The following is a 21,529-nucleotide window of genomic DNA, read 5'->3' on the forward strand; positions in this document are numbered from 1 at the left end:
AATAAGAATAAGAATAAGAATAAGAATAAGAATAAGAATAAGAATAAGAATAAGAATAAGAATAAGAATAAGAATAAGAATAAGAATAAGAATAAGAATAAGATAAGAATAAGAATAAGAATAAGAATAAGAATAAGAATAAGAATAAGAATAAGAATAAGAATAAGAATAAGAATAAGAATAAGAATAAGAATAAGAATAAGAATAAGAATAAGAATAAGAATAAGAATAAGAATAAGAATAAGAATAAGAATAAGAATAAGAATAAGAATAAGAATAAGAATAAGAATAAGAATAAGAATAAGAATAAGAATAAGAATAAGAATAAGAATAAGAATAAGAATAAGAATAAGAATAAGAATAAGAATAAGAATAAGAATAAGAATAAGAATAAGAATAAGAATAAGAATTAGAGATGATAAGAGTTAATAATATTTATTCGGGAACTAGAAGATCTAGACAGAAAACGTCTTATATCAGGTTTCGTAAGGTTTCTCAGGCGCCAAAAAGTAGACTATGCTCGTAGAAGAAATAAACCTGGATCGGCTGACAGTTGACATGATTAGATATTTGCTGGTGGGTTTTGGGAACTTGCCACTAGGCAGCTCAATAACAATTCCCGAAATTATACCATGCTGTTGTATCGCCATCATCCATCGTAAGAGGCGATCTGCGTGCCGCTGTGGGGCCGTATAAATTATAACGCCTCGAGCCGGCCAACACCTCACGATATCGGCGCACCGGAGTGCGCGCCATGTGAAGCTCCATTAGCTCCCAGTCGTTGATGTCCTGGAAGACAGAGCGTAGCATGTGCATGCGTCCCAGTAGCTCCGTCTCACGAAGACCCTCGTATTTGCGTCCGGTGCGTGATCGAAAGGATTTGTAGACCTCGCTTTGATGTTTCGTCTGCGTCGCCGTTTGCAGTTCCTTGCGATAGAGCGCTCGAATCCCTCGACCCAAATGGCGAATATGCTCGAAATCGCGTATGTTCAAAGCGACCAAAGCGATGGCATCCAGATTGAGCAGCTTATGTCCATCGATATAGTTCTGCCTGAAGGTTTCCTGTGAAAACATTCAAGCTGAACGATTTGCAGACGCCACATCAGTAGCCAACCGACCTCGTACTCCGGATAGCCGAATTCGCGCAGCCACTCGGCAACATCGTTTATGCTCCACTTGAAGACTTCAGTGCGTGCCTGGGCGTCCACCACAGCGGCGCACAGATTGAACAGAGAGTCTGGCGTGGCTCGAAAGGAGAGCGGCACATCATGCTTGTCGTACTCCACATCGGGATACATATAGCTCGGATAACGAAATGTGAAATCCTGTTCCTCATCGCCATCAGCTGGTTCGCTGATGCTGAGACTTTCCATATGGAAATTGCGACGTAATTGCCGCGTCGATATCGACGACGAGGACGATGTTGACAACGATGACGACGCAGATGTTGACGACGACGACTCCATTCGAGCGGTTGACACGTACTGTAACCTAGCTAACCCAAATTTAGTTGCCCCAAGTCAATTTGATTGCGGTTTCAGAATATCCTGTTCGTGTTTGTTTACATTGCTTGGTTGCGTTTTTTCTCTACTCTGTTGTGAGGGGCGTTGCAACTTCTTTGTGAGCTTTCAGAGCCATATTTGCAAAATGATGATGATATCATGGTATTATTTTGTAAATATTTAGTTACAGAGAAAAGTTAGAAAAACTGGCTCATTCGTCAAGTCAAAAACTAATCACTTTTTTAAGTTATCATTTAAACTTTTATTGTCATTTTTAGAAGAAGAAAGGTATGTGGATATCTTTTGAATAATATTGTTATTTCCAGAAAAAGAAGGAGGCAGTCCAGGCTTGTGAAAGAGGAAGTCCAGGCTTGTGAATTATCTTGCGGATGTAGTATTTTCTAAAAATGTTTGGTATATGGCTAAATTGCTTATAACTAAAGGAATAGTAATATTTTTGACATTTTTTTTTTTTTTTTTCAAATCAAATTTCAAGCTGGCCGGATAAAGGTCTAGTTGGTCATAACAACAAAGTAAAAACACCTAGAGTGCACAGGTTATCCATATAACTAATATTTAGCCACATTTTTAATTATATTCTTAGAAAATAACGCAGAAATATTTTTGGGATATTTAACATTTGCTAGCATGAGTAATGCGTCCTTATTTTCTATGCTTTTTCTTGAGTTAATTTCCAAAGGTTCATTTAAAGGTCAACACTCAGAGTCCTCATGTTTTCTGAATAGCTATTATATATCTCTATATTTTCATTATATTTTTAGAATATAAATCCCAAAATGTGTTAGGGTATTCAAGATTTGCCAGCTTGCTTAATGTGTCCTTTTTTTCTATACCTTTTCCTTGATTGCATTTGCATATTCGTTGATTTTTTTTCGGGGTCAATTGGATGTTTGTATGGGGTCGTTGGTGTTTGGCGCCGCAGTACCGTCACGCCAGGATTTCGATACTCAAAACCATTTCCATTTTGCTTAAGCGATTTTAGGAGAATATATATTTTGGGGCAGGTCACAAAGTTTGCTTGCGATTATTTAATGGGTCACACAAATTTTAAAGGTACATGCAACAAAATGCTTGTGTATTGGTTCCACGAATGCGGCTAGATTTATGGCTCTACATGGCGCTCGGCACCGTTACCCACTTTATTAACAGGCCAACAGGCAGACAACATGGAATTATGTTCTGCGGCACAACATTCGCCCAGAGATCACTCAATTTCCAGACAATTTGGCCAGCACATGCTCGTGCCCATGAGCTGGAGAGAGATAAAACATTGTCGGCGATAGCGTCTATAGCTCCGCCCACTTGAATGGAACGCTCGCATTGGCCAGCAGCTGCCATGCTGCCGCTCCATAAGTTGTAGGCGCTAGGCAGCTGTGTTCGTGTGTGTGTGTTGTGTGTGTGCTGACTTAGTTCATGGTGTGCGTGCGGAGTAAGGCAGCATATGGAGAAATCGGTAAACAAATCTCAATAGCGATCAACGAACGATCTCTGGCTGAGCTAATGACACAGCGTTCTGTTTGTATGTAAACAACCAAACCGTGTAGAGCAAGTTTCCCATGTGGACAACAGTGGAACAAATCTGCATAAAATGTGTGAAGCTAACGAGTAGCATATAGCTAAAGATAAGACAGAGTATTAACCAAGAGCTAAGGCCAAAAAAAAAAATTAAAAAAAAAATAATTATATATAAGTTAAATATACGAAACTGAGCCAAGTTTTCTGATGTGCTTCATGATAGAAAATGCATGAATTGTATTGTTTCTGCTATCCTATTGTCAACTTCTAAACTTGTGCTCAATTGTGGTAACGAAACTTGAAATCAGTTAATTGGTCTAATTAATTAATTAAGGACGAAAACAATAAACAATATTAATTGTTAATTGTAACATATTGTTACATTCGATCTAATAGATATAAAGCTGGCAACACTGATAATTTATCCTCTTGGTTAATATTAACAGCCTGTTAAATCAACAAAACCAAATGTAAATGGTCTGTTAATATTAACAGCGACATTAGAAATCGCAAAATGGATTAGCAAAAGATCAATAATTAACTTTTTAATCTACATTTTTTGAATAATTAATTTTAAATATAAATAATAATTTTATACTTATGCAAACTACACAATTTGTAAATAATAATTTGTATTCTTATAAGTTCCATTGAAACAGAAAACATTCGCTTTAAAGCCTTCTGCACCTGTTTTGTCATAATGCGACCCACTGTAACGATCCACACACAATCACTGAGATTTACTTGAACACAATATTTATTCGTATGCGCCCAAAGACAATCGATGATCGGTGCTGGGATTTGCTCCCGGGCCGGTCCATTCAGTTCCGTGTGGGTTGTCTTAGCCAACGGTTGGAGTTGAATGCGTCTGCCCTTCTACCCTAAAAAAAATTTATGCGATCAGTGTCTTTTGAAGCGACGGTGTTTTTCTTGTGACATGATCGTTAATTTATGTTGATCCCAATCGCCAGTGTGACCAGCTGCGTAAACTGCCAAACAATTGTGCAATGTTACTACACGAAAGTGCCAACATGGAACAAAGTGTGCCCGAGAATCTCAGCACGCATGTGTTTAACGACAACTGTGAAATGAAGTTGCAAGCGCCTTGCCACGATCCCGATCAAGCGGATAGTGAGAACGGTTCCAATTCCAACAGTGATTTGCCCACCAAAGAATCAATCGCGAGTTCGAGTCCTGCGACCAGTGTGACCAGCCCGAGCCCGGCGCTCAGCAGCAGCAACAGCACAACCAAAGTGAAACTTAGTTTCAGTGTCGATCGTTTGTTAAGCGCAGAGCGCATCGAACCCTTGCCCAGCCCAAGCCCAAGCCAAACCCCAAATCCTACGTCCTCAAGGCAATGTTGTGATGGCAGTGTCTATGCCTGCTGTACATTTCCCAGCTGCTTTGCCCAGCCCACCGAAGCGGCCAAGCACCCGCCATTGTCTGCTTCACAAGGACTGACCAATACACATCATGGCAGCTATGCCTATGCGGGCATGGAAAAGTTCTATCCGGGCTTATATATGGATTACAAGTCCGTGCTGAGACCCACGCCCATACGTGCTGCTGAGCATGGTAAGAACGAGCGCCAATTATATAATATTATTACTTATATTGCAAAGATTAGAAATAACGGAAGAAATGCTTCGGGCAATCTTAAAATAAGTCAACAAAAACTTGAAACTAAAATCTATTATTTTTAAAATAATGTCCTAATAATGTCCTTCTTTCAAAAACTTAAAACTTAACTCTAAAATTGTTTAATAATTTCGTAATGTCTTTCTCTCAGAATCTACTTTATTAATAATCGAATTTCATTCTATTTAATATAAATATGCAAATATGAAAGAAGCAAATGATCTTTGAATATTATTTCCAATATTCTTAAAGTTTGCCTCTGCAATATCTATCAAAGCTCAACATCCTCTAATTGAATTTTTACAAGAACTTTTGCAAAACAATCCTCAGAGACGAGACGATCAAAAAGATCGGTTTGAGAACTTTACCCATTTGCCAATCAAAATCCGACACATTCTTTGCTTTCCACCGATTATAAACTGCAAATGCAATCGCATTGTAAAATAAAAGATAGAAAATGTAAATTCCGGGAAATATCTTGAAACACTTTTTGGTCTCAACCAAATGGCTGGGGTCATAAATCGTGCGTTTTTATTGGAATTATTAGTTGATCTGTGGCCATATTGTGCAATATTATTATTGTAGCCAACTGTTTGTGGCCTGTTCTTGACGAAAACAATGCGTTTGTTGAAATCGACAAATAGATATCTGCTCTACACTCGACTCGTCGACTCGTATTTACGTTACTTCCTGCTGTTTTGTATATCTGGGGACGACTCATGGACTGCCTGCCAGCCTGTGCACTTTGATCTTGTTTATATGAAAAATAGTGAGAAATATATTTTGTATATTGTTGTGAATTGGATTTGTATTGTTCAACTTGTTGTCTTGACTGCTGCCCTTTTTCATTTTCGGCTTCGGCCAACTCTTTTGTTTTATATACAATTCTTATCAAGAGGGTGTTAAATAGCTGAGAGCCCCCAATCGATTCAAGCGTTGAAGGCTGCGCCCGGAAGTCTACGCAATACAATGACATTATATTGCCCAAGATTGTGAAGGAAGAGATGCCATAAATAAATTAAAACGCTTCTAAATTATTTTATAAACATCATCAACGAACTCTGAGCTCTTTGGTATGCTACGTTTTTGCATTTTCATTGCAATTTCAATTTTATAATTTATTAACAATGAGAGTGCTATAGTCGGGTATATCCGACCTAGCAGATACCCTGAACGCCCTTTGCTAGAACGCACAAATATTCTGAACTCGAATTCAAGCCGAAGCCTGCGCACTTTATGCAGCGACTGCGCTTCTTCTAACCTTAGTCCTTGAGAAATGCAGTCTTTAGTAACTTCGGTGTTTATAGTCCGATCTGTTTAATATTATTAGGGCTTACGTCTGACATACAAAAGTGTGTAAACCCAAAAACACAAGGCTCTGCATTTGAAAAGAGTTTATTTGTTTTGGGCAATGAGAGATTTAGCTAAAAAGTGAAAAATGTTATATCCGTGCAATAAATCAATAAATCGATATTTATCGATACCAATAGAGAGAACATATTGAACAAATTATTAAATGTTTATTGCAAGAATATGTTTCAGAAGTCAAGCCTCTAGGTTTTACATCTGTCGACTCGACGATCATGTCGAATCAACTCGTTCTCCTGACCAATAATAAATCTAATTTACAGGGTCGAAGATGATTCCTTCCGTCCAAAAAAAGCTTCTCTTTATACGATTTTAAATGTAATACAAATTGAATGGAAAATATCATAAATGAATGCCCAAAAATATCAATATATTAAGTTTCAACAAAAAACTTCCTGGCTATTCCATTACAGACTGCCTTAAACACGTCGATTTGATACATTCATGTCAGAACCAGAAATGATATCATTCGACAGCATTTTTAACAAATTTAGCGCCTTAATTTCCTTTGAAAACGGCAAACAAATTAGCGCCACATCAAAATTAATTTGCCAGCCCATCAATTCAATGTGAACATTTATGGAAATTATTATCAATATTAAATGATTCTTAAACACATTAAGCACACACACAACAACAATGTTAGGAGGGCGAAAATGAAATGCCAATTAGCACGTGGCATTAAATTCGACATTTCCTCAATCAGCAGCAAAAAAAAAAAAAAGCCGACAAGAGTTTGAAGTGTTTCATCAATCCTGCGCTACATTAAATAAATTAAATTCAAAAGAACAAAAACCAAATTAACAACAATTTATGAACAAATTAAGAATCAGTCTTAAAAATAAACTGCCCGCCACAAGAGCAGCACATTCAATTTGTAAAAACGATGGAAAACCGATTGAAGCGAATTTGTTTATTTGCTTGAGCAATTGGGGCCCCCGTCATTCAGGGGGCAGCCAATCCATCCAAGTATAATGAATTGTTCCGTTCTGCCAAGAGTTTTTTAGCGTTTCTTAACTATGGCCATAAGGAGCTGAATTTTCTCTGATAGATTGGGGCGCCGCTGGGCCAACTACTGAGGCTGCCGTTTAAGTTAATGACATGCAGCATTCTCCAAACTAACTGACTGACTGACTGACTGAAGAACTGGCTAGCTGACTGACTGACTGACTGACTGACTGACTGACTGATTGTAGCTATGCGGTATTTTTAGGGGCCAAGCGAGGCCAACTATTTACACAGCCACCCACTGTGGTGGCCCAAGCCAGAGCCAGCTACCTGTGGTGCCAAAGTTATTTAGCCAAGTGCGTAGAGACTGATCAGCCAGAGAGAGAGAGTGAGAGGGTGGGAGAGAGAGGAGGCGAGGTGAAGCTTTCGGGACCTGCTCTGTGCATTCATTTGTGATGGATTGATCGCATCGCATCGCACATCATAAAAAACGATTGCCCCAACCGCAGTCACAGTTTCATGCAGCTCCAGGTTCCAAATTCGCCCTCTCTCTCTCTCTCTCTCTCACTCTCTCTTTCTCCCCTTCTCGCTTTCTCGCTCTCTGCCAACTATTTGTTGCTGTTGCTGCATGGGTGTTGATTAGTTTGTTTGATTGTTTTTTCTGGCTGCCTGGCGATCGATCGATCGATCGATCGATGGATTGTTGAAGATCTTCTTTAGTTATTTTCTTTTTTTGTTGTTTCCATGTTTTTGTTCTTCTTGTTTCAGTGCTTATTTATGAATCGTTTGCCTGATGCTGCGGGTCGGGGCCAATAATTTGGCGCCGCCTGCCTAATTAATTTACAATTTATATGTTAATCCAATTGCTTGTGTCTTTCAGCTCGCACAATGTGCATGTGTTGCTCGTATTTAACATGCTGCGTTGAAGCCAACTTTTGTCATATTAGGCCCTATTCCCAGCAGCAGGAGCGCTTTCACTTGCCGCGCGCAGCAGATGATCATCTGCAGATCCCCAATAACTGTTATCGTTTAGATGTTTTATATATTATATGCGCTTTATATAAGTTGTCTTGGGTTCAGAGCGATTGCCACACATCATTTTAATCAGTTATCTACATATTTTTATTGAATATTCATTTGGATCGGTTCAAGATCGCGATTAGGGAATTTTATTTTTGATAATCGCCAATTGCTCGTTTTTTGATTTGTTTTTTGCCATGGAACATATAAAAGAATATAATACTGATCAAGATAACAAATTATACAAATTTAACTATTATTGTCTACTAATTTGTTAAATTTGCATAAGCTACGTTGGGTTTTAATCTGCTTCTCAATTGAAATTATCAAAATATTTCATATTGGGAGTATATATTTCCCCATATCTCCTATAATTTTTCTAATATCGATAAATATTGATGTTGAGACATGGTTTTTATATTTTATAACGCATACAAATTGCAAATATTTCACTCTTTGGAAACCCATCTCAATGCTTCCAAAAACTAAATGCATAATTTATTCTTAAAGGTAAAGTCCTGGAGTTTGTAGACACACAAGCTTCATAAAGATGCAGATTTAAAACCCAAGGTCCATAAAAATTGCATTTCTTGTAATGTGGAACTAATGTGTTATTTGTATAGAAGGAACCAAGAATGTATATATGGCATTGAATTCAGGACATCTCCTAGAGATTCCCGCTTTTTTCTTACGTTTACTCAAAAGTATTTTTCTTACGAACTCATTTATCAGGCCATTTTGAAAGCGCTTTATAATACCAGAGAAGGCACTCCAGTTTGCATATACTCCATGCATATTTACTCAGTTCATTCTCATTGCATCAGGGTCAGGGATCTTTTTAGCTGTTGCACCTGCTGTTCAGACGCGCACATGGCTCAAAGATAATCCATAACTCGTTCGTTTCTCTTATTGGACCACAATGTGGCAATTATTCGCCTTGCACTCGAAATGCAATCAAGTGTTTACTCGAAATATGTGAACTCACAAAATATGCACAAGCCCATAAATACAATTCGTAGAGTGCAAATAAATCGAAACAATTTAAAGCAGGTCATAAATTTGCTAATAGCCACAAATATGCAGGATGCGGATGCTGGCCAGACCCCAAGCTGATCATTGATTTAAGATGCGCCCCGAAATGATCACAACTCATTAAGATATTTACAGAGGTTCTTTACAAATGCATCCCATGTGCGAGACTCGGCAATTAAGGCGCGCTGAGGTGTTGAAAATCAATGAAAACTCATTATAAGAAATCGCCGACGGTTGACATAAGCCAAATGCCATCCATTAAGATGAAGGCGTGCGCGTTATTGCACTTGCAGATGCAGATACAATTTAGATGCAGATACAGATACATTTACAGATACAGAGATACAATTGTAGCGCATTTCCGTTGTAGTGTAAATACACATAAGAGCGCTACGAGTTTTGAGTAAATAAAATGCGCCATGAAAAATAATTAGACGCATGCCGCGCGCACAAACAAATTGGAAATCCATTTACGCACCGAAATAACCATGCGCACAGTTTATAAAAAACCAATAAAAATGCATAAACTAGTTTAAGCAATGCCACAAAAAATAAAACAAAACTAAAACAGAAGAAATAACATCTATGAACGACACGCCGAATTGTTAATACTCTCGTAGAGATACGGCTTACTGGAAGTTAATAATTGCTTTATTTGAGAAAAGTTTTCAATACCAAAATTTGACATTTGCGACTGATTCTGTTTATAGAGCTTTATGATATAGTTGATCCAAAGTTGATCAGATTTGGTTCATATAAAAGGAGCATAGTAAGACTTGGTCTAGAAAATCTAAAAGTTTTTCATACAAGAACTAGATTTATGACCGATAATTCTAATGCGGACTATATGAAATAGTATTTCGATCCACCCGATCCCAATATATGTATTGCCTGCAACAGAAAAGCGAATCTAGACAGAGTTTAATGAGAGCTTCAAGACGAGAGTCTAGTTTGCACAGACTATATTGACTCGGCTAAATGATACCGATCAAGTACATATATATATATATTATGGGATCGTCAAAATCTTCCTTTGCATGACAAAATCACAATACCCTCTAGTAGCGTATACAAACTGTATAAGCTAATAAGTTGTTCTGCAGAGCGCATATTTAAAAAACATTTAGCTGCACAATCCTCACACTTGGCTCCAGCTCCCAGCTTCCCAGCTTCCCAGCTTCCCGCTACTGGGCACATCTCGTGCCCCATGTCGTGCTCGATTACCCCAAATAATTTTTGGTCCGCTGAGAGGTATTTGCTTATGTGTGTTGCTTTTGTTGCTGTTGTTTTGGTTGTTGGCTTTGGCGCTTTGGTGTAAACAGTTTGTTTACCCGCAACGCTGATTATTTCCAATTAAGTGAAAATTTTATTATAAACAAACTCATTTAAATATTTTCAACGTGCGTTTTCATTGAAAATAATTTACTCAAGCATTTTTGTGAAATGTTCATTCCGTTTTTTTTTTTTTGGAAAATTGTGTTTTAATATTTTTCTTATGATTAGGGAAATGCGTAAATTGTATTGCAAAATATGTACAAATTTATAATTTTGCGCCGGCGGATATAAGCTTATGCAGGAGGATGTTCGATGCTTAGTTGTAAAGACAAATAAAGTTTGGTTTTGGGGTTGAGGCATTTCCTGAAGCACGGACAATCGAAGAACACCAAAAAAATAAATATGCTAAGCAGACCAATAAAAATGATAATTGGCGATCTGATAAAATTATTTTTAAATAAATTGAATTGAAATTGGCAGCAGCAGTAACAAGATCGTCACCAGAGCATCGCCCTTCTATGCGATTCTTATATTACTTTAGATTTAAAAGAGCTTTACTCAGAGTATTTTATATGTTATTGTATGTATATGAATGCGGTTAAGGGCAAATCAGATTGGGACATATCTAAGTTAAACACTCTCAACAATAACTAGTTTTGATTTTATATTTGGAATACAATGATTCTTTTCCTAAATCCATAGCAACAACATTTCCAACGTTGGCAACAAACGCACTTATGCGTTTCCATCAGCAGCAGCAGCAACATCATCAGCAGCAGCAGCAGCAACAGCAACACCAACAGCAACAACAACAACAACAACATAAGGCAGCAACATTGTTGCACAGCTCAACATCGACGGCTGCGCTGCTGGCGCCGCTGAACAGCCTAAAGACGCTGCAGTTAACGCAGCAGCAACGTTTTCTGGCCAAGACGTCGCAGCAGCAATTGCTGGACATGCCCAGCACAGCAACAGGTGCCGCAAGCACAATACAAAATGGCGCTCACAGCAGCAACAGCAACAACAACAACAACAACAGCAGCAACGGCGGCAGCAACAACAACAACAACAACAATGGCAAACGCAAGCGTTCCTGGTCACGTGCCGTCTTCACAAATCTGCAGCGAAAAGGACTCGAGATACAATTCCAGCAACAGAAATACATAACAAAACCAGATCGACGCAAATTGGCCGCACGGCTGAATCTGACCGATGCACAGGTGAGTTGCGGCCAGTGTTGCAAACTGCCGCTGCAAAAAAGTAGCCGAATTCAATAGCAAATATAGCTTAAAAATGGCTGAATTAAGTTTCTGATAGCTAAAATCAGCCAAAATAACTGAATTTAATGTCAAAAATAATTTGAAATAAATGAATTGGGGTTTAGATAGCAAAAACAAGCTTTTAAACGGATTTTGTTTAAATACAGCTTCAAATAGCTGAATTAAGTTTCTGATAGCTAAAACTAGCGAAAATAGCTAAATGAATATCTCAGTCCGTGCTTAAAATAGATGAATTATTTTTATGATAGCTAAAATTAGCTAAAATAACTGAGACCAATAATAATTAGGCTTATTATAGCTAAAATGTGCTACATTATCTACTTTCAATAGCTTTAGATAGCTGAATCTAATTTCAAATTTAGCTAAAAATAGCAGAATTAGGTTAATGTTAGTTAAAACAGCCGAATCCAATGTCAAAATTATGTTTGTGATAGCTAAAATTGGTGAATACCATGTCAAAAACAATTAAAAATAGCAGAATTAGGTTTCTGATAGCTTAAATAGCTAAATCCAATGTGAAAAGCAGCTAAAAAATAGGTGAATTTTTTTCTGATATATGAAATACATGAACCTATTTTCAAATATAGCAAACAAAGCTGAATAAAGCTTCTAATTGATTAAATTAGCTTAAATCAAAAGTACAAAACAGCTAAAACTAGAGGAATAATGTTTCTGATATTTGAAATTTGCTAAATTTCCAGCTGATGAGCAAAATTCGGCTATAAAATAGTTACTCAGATAACCAAAATTAGTGAAATCTCTCGATTTACAGGTCAAGGTGTGGTTCCAAAATCGGCGCATGAAATGGCGACACACGCGCGAGAATCTCAAGAGCGGTCATGAGAAGCAGCCGCCACAGCAAATGGGCGCCGGCAGCAGCAGCACGTCCAAGACAATGATGGTCACGTCTGCTGTGGGCGCCACTCGCTCCCATGAGGTGTTGGACTACAGCTCCGACAGCTGTTCCAGTGTGGAGCTCAGCGAACGAGCCGACGACGATGATGATAACATTGAAATCGATGTAGTCGAGTAGGCGAGTCAAATCGTATATTGATTAGTTATATAGTTTGTTGTTCACGATCAAATTTAGATTTAGAATAAGATATATAGACGTCTATTTTTTTGGTGACTCATTTAGCAGCGTAATTAATTTATATAAAGCACGAATTTTATTTATTGAAAACTTAAAAAACTATAAATATTTAATGACTAATAAATGTTATATGTACAACAATCTTTTACTGCAAATATTTGTTTAACTGCTTGAGAGAAAGGTTAATCGACGAATAAATTGATTGAGTTTTTTTTACTAAGTCAGTTTTTTGGAAATGCCAATGTCGATGTGTTGCCAATTGTAGAACTCTAAATTTATTCTTTCTTATCTGCCTGTCAAAGCTAAGAAGACAGTTTAACTGCCTGCTAAAATTTAAAGTAGAAGTTAAAGAGCAGAATTTACAGAGACAGTAATTTGGTGAGAGGATCAAAAATTAAACTCAATTTACCCTAATACATCTGGAATTAACTGTAACTGGAACAAAGACGCGAACCAGTTTTGAATCCAACCGGTTCTGGTTAGGAACTTCATTTAAAACGTTTATCGAGTTTAAGGCAGAGTTCTAGTAACTAAAGTTTGGACAGTTTTTTAATTATTTATTCTGATAATATTCCATATTTAACGATTTTCTAATTCAAATACCTTATAAAAATAAGCTGAATCTGGAATAAACTCCTACTGAATCAAAGACGTGAACCAGTTTTGAATCCAACCGATTCTTAAAATGAATTTAATTGTAACCGTTCTGTGAGCACAAAAATGTTGAGATAATAGTAAGATCAAACCATATTTGAAAAAGAAAAGAAAGGAAATTTCACTGAATTCTCGAATCCAAAATTGGCATAGTTTTAACTTTATGCGAAATATATTTTCAGCAATTTTCGCTAAATTGTTTCAAACTAAAGCCTGGATTCATATGGATATGGGAAACACGAACCAAGTGAAAGGCAAGGCATTAATTTTACCTTTTCCTGTCCTGCTTAGAGCGCAGAGAAAAAGCAGCTGAGCGTGCTTTCCTTTTCAGTAAGAATTAAAGAACACCCAACTTAATAATTGAACAATTGTGAAACGTGGCTGACTTAATTGTTTCACTTTTAATTGGCAAAAACTATTTAAGTGCTGCATAAAATAATTATAATTTCTGTTCAAACAATCAAATGAATTGAATAGTTGAAGCTAATGATCAGCAATAATCCATAATTCAAATGGTCTGAACAAGTACAACACATATTTAGAAGAAAAAACATTCGTGCATTAATTGATAATAAACCAATATATTTAAAAATTCTCTTAGCACTCTCTCTTTGCACTCTTACTGCGCTCACGGAATAAACAACAAGAACGCGCAATGCCATTTTCTTATAATTTTTTATTTTCTTTCTTTTTTTTTTTGTTGCTACACATAAACAACCGAAAATTTAATTAAAGCTATACCGCTGCGATCAGCAGAACTCGAAACTGCGACGAGGCCTTCTAATCTACAGAATGATAAAACCCGATACCGACGACGAACAGTTGGTCAAGCGCGGGGCATCAGCCGGAGCGGAGCCAGAGAGACAATTAGGCAAACAGTGAGCGCAAATTATTGACGCACGACATTGAAAATTTACTTCAATTCGTAATAATATTATTGTTATACACTAACAAAATGGATATTATCCGTTGGTAAGTGTGCTTGTGATGCAAGTATAAACAATAATAACAAGAGATGGGTGAGAAGTCATTTAAGTGATATTTTTAGGTGAAAGAATCAACTAAAATTATTTTGGCGAAAATTTAAAATTTTAAACAGAAAACAAACCATGTTTCCCTCTGAAAATATATATAAATACAACAAACAACAGTTGAGAGTAGTTAAATCTTTTTCAAGAATTTTCATTGTTTGATTTGAATAACTTAAAATATATATATATTAATTATATGTAGTTATCATTCAAACTAAATAATTATAAGAAATATATTTTAAAAGCTTAAGACATAAGAAAATATCAAAAACTAAAATTTTGCCTAAACCCGCAAATTTGTAAAGTTGCTTCAATATCTACAACTGAATATTAAGAATTTAAAAATTTTAAAATACCAAAAATAAAGTCAGCTTATATTCAGTAAGGGTATTCAATAAGCGACTTGCCCAGCTTTGGGTTTTTCTAGTGGTGTTTTTCTAGAGTTTCGTTTGTTCAGTTTGTTGAGGCTAAGCGTTGTGAACGGTTGAAATTTCATTTACTGAACGCGCGGCAATGTGACGGCTTAATTATAGAGCCATAAGCGTTATAGACGAACGCAGTCGCAGCTGAGAACTACGTCGAAATTGCCGGGCAACATGGGTAATGTGCAAACGCGTCAGCTGGAGTCGCGCAATGCGACAAATAGACGCAGCAGTAAGTGATATAAGCGTTAGAAATGTTGTTCAGATAAGTATATTGCCACACTTTCTATAACTAGGCATACTGTGGAACTTTCGGTATCCCCAAGCCACCAGGCGACGCGATGATGTCGCAATGATCATACACAACTCCAGGCTGAGCATTGGCGAGTGGCTAAATCTGCTGGAGCTGCAGCAATATGAAGGTCAGTTTGCTCAGCAGTTTTTTGCTTTTGCACAATAACTCACGTGTCACATCCGCTCGAGCAGGCAATCTGAAAATGTACGCCACAGTCAATGATGTCGGAGACATAACCGATAGAGACCTAAAGCGTTTGGGCATACGCAGCATGTCGCATCGCCAGAAAATGCTCAACAGTCTGCTGGGCGTGCGGGCCAAGCGTAGGCAGTCCATGAATCTGGAAGGTGAGCGTAGCTGATAATCCACGAGCGAAACTAATCAAGCTAATCTGAACCAGCGCTGAGAAGTGCGCCCTGTGCGGTGCCGCGTCGCAAGAGCTCCTGTCCAATGGTTTATCTAGATGCTGATAATATGGCTGGCAGTAATGATAGCGGTGGAGCAGCCGTGATTACCACCAAAAGTGGCAAGGTCTTAAAACAATTGACATTCGATGAGACAACAACAATGTGAGTACAGGCCAGAGAATCGACTAGATAAGACTAAATTTATGCAAATATATGGTAAAGGCAATAATTGAAAGAAGTGAGTATAATTCTAGAAAACTTGAGTTCAATTCTCTAAGAAATCTTGCGCATTTCCTGCTAAGCTTAACCCACTTTTCTTTTTGCTTGTTGGTTAAGGATATTCCATGTTTTACTTTAGCAAGTGTTGAGTCTTAAAAATTTCCTAGCTGTGCACTAATGTGCCTTTTTCCCAGCTGATTCAGCTTAAAGAAGATTTCTGAGTCCACAGTTCTTATAAACATTATTTAATTTAAATCAGACAGTTCTCTTGGCCTAACTAAATTTTAAATATTTTTCTTTTCAATTTGGACGGTCATAGAAAATTTTGATTTCCTTACGTTCAGACATCCATTTGAAATGTAACGAATTTTTAGACAAGTTCCACTGCAATCACATTCTGACATTCACAATACGCTGCCAGCCCGCATATTCCTATTCCTTACCTAACAACAACCACTCCTTGAGCCCCCTGCAAAAGAATAATTAATTTCAATAACAAATACTCTGCGCATGCCCCAAAAAAAATAATAAACCTTATGACGTTTGGGTCAGGCGGCATAAAAATCTTAAAAACAAAACACAAAACATTCGGTTAAAGCGAACAACCCTCACAAGGACATTCGACTTGTGCCAGGGTGGGCTTTAGCCTGGGCAGAACGCAGAGCGAATTTAGATGGCAAAGAGTGCAGACGAGGACTGCGATAAGAAAAGCCACAGTCTTATCTGTAACTAAACAAAATTAAATTTTTTAACAAAAAAAAAAAAAAGAATTATTATACTGCTAATGAAAAATAACAAAAGTTATTTTGTACGTAAACTCAAGCTCTGTGTAAGCAAAAACGAAAACTGTTAAGGCGTGTCCTGCGTAGATATTCTGTAACGATAAACCGTTCTAACCAAATGGGCGTAGCAGGTGAGTGATAACAGCTTGAAACTGATTCAACATACAAATTATATATTAATACCAAAATTTGAAAAAATTAGAATATATCTAATTGCAACCACAAATGTTAGTAAACGGTTTTTGAAGATTTTACTAGCAATAGATTAGTACATGTTTTTTTTTGCACTTGAACTTCAGACAAAAGTTCGCATATACCAAGGAACAATCCTGTGTGAGCGAATTTCCCTTTTCAATAAAAGCCCGGCCGTGGGGGCAATGAACAGAGCCACACAACATAAATTACCCATAATAAGGGAAATTTATACTCTTGCACTCACTCTCTCTCTCTCTCTCTCTCTTACGCTCTCTTTGCAGCTATGAGGAATTGAGACCGCGCTCCAAGTGCAACAGTCCGCATTGGGACAACAACGCCGACGATATGGAAAGCGGCAACAACAGCAACGTGTCCACACCCATTGCCGCCTCGCCCAATCCAAACGAGCAACAGGAGGCCATTGCGCTGAAAAAGGCACTCGAATGGGAACTAAGTCTGGATGCACGGGAATTGCGCTCGCATGCCTGGTACCACGGTGCCCTGCCACGCCAGCGTGCCGAGGAGATTGTTCAGCGAGAGGGCGATTTTCTTGTGCGGGACTGCGCCTCCCAGCCGGATAACTATGTGCTCACCTGCCGCAGCAAATCAGCTGTGTTGCATTTTGTGCTTAATAAGGTAGGAAAGAATGCCCAAACAAAGCCCCACAAATAAAAAAAAAATCCAATAATAATATTTTAAATCTTGAAAAAACGTTGACTTCTAGACTGACTTCCAAAACAAAGTGAACAATCCACAACAGCCCGTATAACATATAATATTTATCTAGGGATTTATGTTTATAATATATCCCATTTTTTAAACAATAACAGTATTTAGAAACTCACCTGTTTTCCCCAATTTTCTTGCAGCTGGTGCTACAGCCTGAGACTGTCTACGAGCGCGTGCAATATCAGTTCGAGGAGGATGCCTTTGACACGGTGCCGGATCTGATCACATTTTATGTGGGTTCTGGCAAGCCCATTTCAGCTGCCTCGGGTGCTCTGATACAGTATCCATGCAATCGCACATATCCACTCTCCTTCTATGGTCACAAGATCGTGGGCAATCAGCTGCACACACAAATGCTGGCCGGACTGCGCGGCCTCAGTCCACTGAACTCGCCCATGGGCAGCAGCAGTGCAGGTGGCTCCGCCATCTTTCGCTTTGGCCAACTAGCTGGCGATGTTCCGGCACAACAGCAGGCGACGGTGCCGGCAGCGACGCCAGCCAGTCCGCACTGCTCGCCGCCTCGGGTGCGCAGGGAGGTGCCGCCGCCCAGGCTGCCCTGCAAGAAGCAGCAGCGCTCACAGAGCTTGACACCCGCCCAGGCCATGGTTGTGTGCAACATTAACAAGCAGCAGGAGCAGCAACAGCAGCAGCAGCTCGCCGCAGCAGATGCAACCAATGGGCACGGGCTGGCGCGATTTCAGACCATTGCACGCTGTAATCCCACCATCGATATGCAGTTGCAGTCGCAACAGCTGGAGCACAAGTTCAGCACACAATCTTTGCCGCGTCCCAGCACTTCGGCGGCGCAGGCGCTGCGCCAGCAGGCTGCGGCGCGCATTTGCAATTTGGCGCGCAATTTCAGTCTAGATACGCCAGATCGCGCGCCAAGTCCGCCGCCCAAGCCACGCAAGGAGCCCATGGCCGCAGTGTTGGCATATCAGGCCAGCGGCTCGGATTCGGGCAATGGCTCAGGCGACTCGGCGCCAGGCGATGTCAGCGAACTGAGCATACAACGTGGCGGCGTCATCATCAAAAATCCTCGATACATGAGCAGTTCCGCATCCAATGGCACGCTCAAGAGTTTTACTGAATTCGATGCTTTGGCTGCCGAGGAGCAGCTCTTCACGCTGCCCATTGAGGAGTTTAAGCTGGTGAGAATTCAATGCTGTTTATTTTCATGATAACACACACACACACACACACACGCGCACAAATATGTAATTTAATTTTCTAAAACGCAACCGATTGATGTACGCGCCATTTAAAAAGTTACGGTTGTTTTACCGAGGTGTGGCCGTTTTTTTTAAGCCAACATACATTGTGAATTATTGAAGCCAGGTATTGCCAGCTTATGCGCGTCCATTTGACTATATGTAGTTGGTTAGCGTTATTTTGCTGAACCATAAGAAACAGACGACGTATTTTTCTTTGCTTTGCTGGATTTTTTTTTTTGCCAAATTATTTGTTTATAGTCTTTTATTTGATTTGTCACTTTAATTTTTTATACAGCTTCAGTTGCTTTGGCAATCTGTGTGCCCAAATATTATCTAAGTGCAAAATATCAAAATATGCTTTTGCATCTAGGTGGCAAGGTACGCGCAATAATTTAAATGTTATTGGCAACGCAATTTTGATTCGATTTTCACTTGCACAACTAATTGTAAGAATCAACTTTTTGTTTTAATAACATTCGTTTCCTTTACGCATTTCAGAGCAGCAAATTTGATTTTGAGAACTTTAGTACATTGCTGCTGCCATCGGTGGAGAACAAGCCGCTGGATGGAGATGCCCTAAACACGTTCAAGATGATGCTGCTGGAAACGGGTCCCAAGCTGCTGGCCGAGCACATAACGCGCATTGACATTGGACTATTTCTGGACGAGCCGGAAAATGAATCGGACTGTTACTTAAGCTGTTCAGGCCTGGAGCTACTGACTCTGCCACATGGCAAAGTTTTTCGCGAGGATCTTATCGAGCGAACGCAGTGCATCAAGCTAATGGTTGCCGTGACCATACTCACCTGTCAGACGGATTTGGATCGCGCCGAGCTGCTAAGCAAGTGGATACAAATTGCGGTGGAAACAAAAACAGCGCTGGGCAATCTTTTCGGTTTTTGTGCTATTATGTTGGGCTTGTGCATGCAGCAGGTGGGTTGGCTAGAATCTCGAAATGACAGTGGAACTCTAGTGTCTGCATTAATTTCGATATTTCAGATACAAAAACTTGACCAAGCCTGGCATATTCTGCGCCAAAAATATACGGACAGCGCTTTCACATTTGAGGCCAAGCTGCGCCCCACTCTAAGCAGCATGAACGAGGCCTCCAATCCGCAGGCGCCAAACACAACTGTGCCCCATGTGCTGCTCTATGCTCTGCTCATTGATAGGCCCGTGCTGGATATTATCAATCATAGCAATGTGGATGAGCGTCCTGCGCTTTATAATACCTGCATTGCGCCTTGGGAAACCAAGGCAGACGATTTTGGCATGTCCATCAACTTTCAGCATTTGGATGCATCGCGCGGCTTTCTCAAGAACTTGGATCTATATCGCAAGAATGCCAAGATTATCATGGAAGAGGCCAGCACCAGATTAGATGAACTGCTTGCAGACGCTTTTCGGTAAGTCTATATCCTATAATTTGGTCTATTCTGTTTACAGCGTTTTTTGTTTTTGGCTTTCAGCACCGAGTTTCACGTCAAGTTCCTGTGGGGCAGTTCGGGAGCCACCGCTAAGCCCGAGGATCGGCATGGAAAGCTAGAGAAGGTGCTAACACTAATGGCCGACAAATTTTGCAGCGTCAGCGCCTAATTTTGAAAACTCTAAAACAACGATATTATATGGACTCTAGTGTGTAAGCTGATAATACTTAACACAATCAAAAATTAATACTTCTAAGTCGTTGTACTAGTCCTTTAGTCCTTCTATATCCCAGCTCTCCCACAGTTTCGCTCTAACCCTCTGTAATTTCGTGCTGTTTCTACCTCAGCCTAAGTGTGTATAATTTTATACAAAAACCAAAATAGAAGCACTTTTGTTACAGTTCAAATAATTTATAAAAATAACAAAATGAAAGCATATTTAAAATTTAGTTAAGCCAAGGAAACTACTTAGTATTGTTAAAGCACTCCCTAAATTATAATTAACAATAACAATTTCAAGCTGGACGTAATCAAAATGTATTTACAACTAAATATAGTCATATGTTGATTCTCTGAGAGAGTTGGCATTATCCAATATATTGAAGCACACTACCAAAGGCATTTATAGTCTAGTACTCAACACATACATATATTCAACTAAAGAAAGTATTATACATACTATAGATTCGACAATATACACTTAATCAAACGCATCTTTGTACGCGCATAAACACATTTATATTTAAACAAGTGTAAACCATTTACTGATGATATAATATAATTTTTTGCAATTTTATAAGTGATAGTGCGGTAAACTATAATAAACAAAATAAAGGAAACATTTAAACCACTTCGAAATACATAATCACGAGTGCCTTGCAGTGCAAGAGCGATAACTGTCATAAACAAGGGCAAGGGTAAAACAATATATATTTAAGTATAATTATTGACAGTGCAAGTAGGAAAAGGACAAGAGAAAGATCAAAACAACTGCAAACAAGTCGGGTTGCAATCAAACAAAATGAGAAAAGTCTATTAAAAAAGCTCTGATTTGTAAGATTCGAAACTTACATAAGAAAGTGCAATCTGGATAAGAAGTAAAAACTATCAAGAGGATTCGAATAGAGAAAGACTTGATTCTGTTTAATATTAAACAGGAAGAGTGCAAAATATTAACAAATTTTATTGGGCTATTCGGAATTATTTATTAGATGTTTTTAAATCAGTATAGATATGCTTATTTGCAGCTACTTCAACTAATACTGAAATAACGATAATGAGACCCCACTTGTGGAAGAAAAATGTGATTGTTTGAAAACAATTACGATGTGCATTCAACTTGAGCCCGACACTAGCTTTATCAGGCACTTCAGGCGAACTTATCAGAATACATAAGAATATAAATAATATTTATGTATTCATAAAGTGGACGATCAAAGTGCCAGCCAGCAACCCGAACCCG

General features: G+C 38.6%; 3 protein-coding genes across 5 annotated transcripts; 2 read left to right on the forward strand and 1 right to left on the reverse strand.

Annotated features, from left to right (window-relative positions):
* Nucleotides 1-606: 606 nt before the first annotated feature.
* On the reverse strand, nucleotides 607-1,373 carry LOC115759315. The gene is made up of 2 exons (XM_030700226.1): nucleotides 1,119-1,373; nucleotides 607-1,062 (listed from the first exon to the last, which is right to left on the reverse strand). The coding sequence occupies exons 1-2, from the start codon at nucleotides 1,371-1,373 to the stop codon at nucleotides 607-609; spliced, it is 711 nt and encodes a 236-aa protein (XP_030556086.1).
* A 2,672-nt stretch (nucleotides 1,374-4,045) lies between these two features.
* LOC115759200 (homeobox protein H2.0) lies at nucleotides 4,046-12,632 on the forward strand. The gene is made up of 3 exons (XM_030700082.1): nucleotides 4,046-4,613; nucleotides 11,022-11,539; nucleotides 12,372-12,632. The coding sequence occupies exons 1-3, from the start codon at nucleotides 4,046-4,048 to the stop codon at nucleotides 12,630-12,632; spliced, it is 1,347 nt and encodes a 448-aa protein (XP_030555942.1).
* Nucleotides 12,633-14,877: 2,245 nt separating this feature from the next.
* Nucleotides 14,878-21,523, forward strand: LOC115759197 (breast cancer anti-estrogen resistance protein 3 homolog). 3 transcript variants are annotated; one of them, XM_030700077.1, is made up of 10 exons: nucleotides 14,878-15,031; nucleotides 15,096-15,221; nucleotides 15,286-15,441; nucleotides 15,495-15,663; nucleotides 16,979-17,333; nucleotides 17,567-18,577; nucleotides 19,139-19,573; nucleotides 19,640-20,046; nucleotides 20,110-20,279; nucleotides 20,361-21,523. In XM_030700077.1, exons 1-9 carry the CDS (start codon nucleotides 14,974-14,976, stop codon nucleotides 20,234-20,236), a joined length of 2,844 nt encoding a protein of 947 aa, XP_030555937.1. In that variant the 5' UTR covers nucleotides 14,878-14,973; the 3' UTR covers nucleotides 20,237-20,279; nucleotides 20,361-21,523. The 3 variants fall into 3 exon arrangements, with proteins under 3 accessions (XP_030555937.1, XP_030555938.1, XP_030555936.1); XM_030700078.1 differs by having other exon boundaries at nucleotides 20,372-21,523; XM_030700076.1 differs by having other exon boundaries at nucleotides 20,110-21,523.
* Nucleotides 21,524-21,529: the final 6 nt, after the last annotated feature.

This window comes from Drosophila novamexicana, unplaced genomic scaffold (genome assembly GCF_003285875.2).
Source record: "Drosophila novamexicana strain 15010-1031.04,08,12 unplaced genomic scaffold, DnovRS2.1 tig00000193-arrow-pilon, whole genome shotgun sequence".
In the NCBI taxonomy this organism is placed as follows: Eukaryota; Metazoa; Arthropoda; class Insecta; order Diptera; family Drosophilidae; genus Drosophila; species Drosophila novamexicana.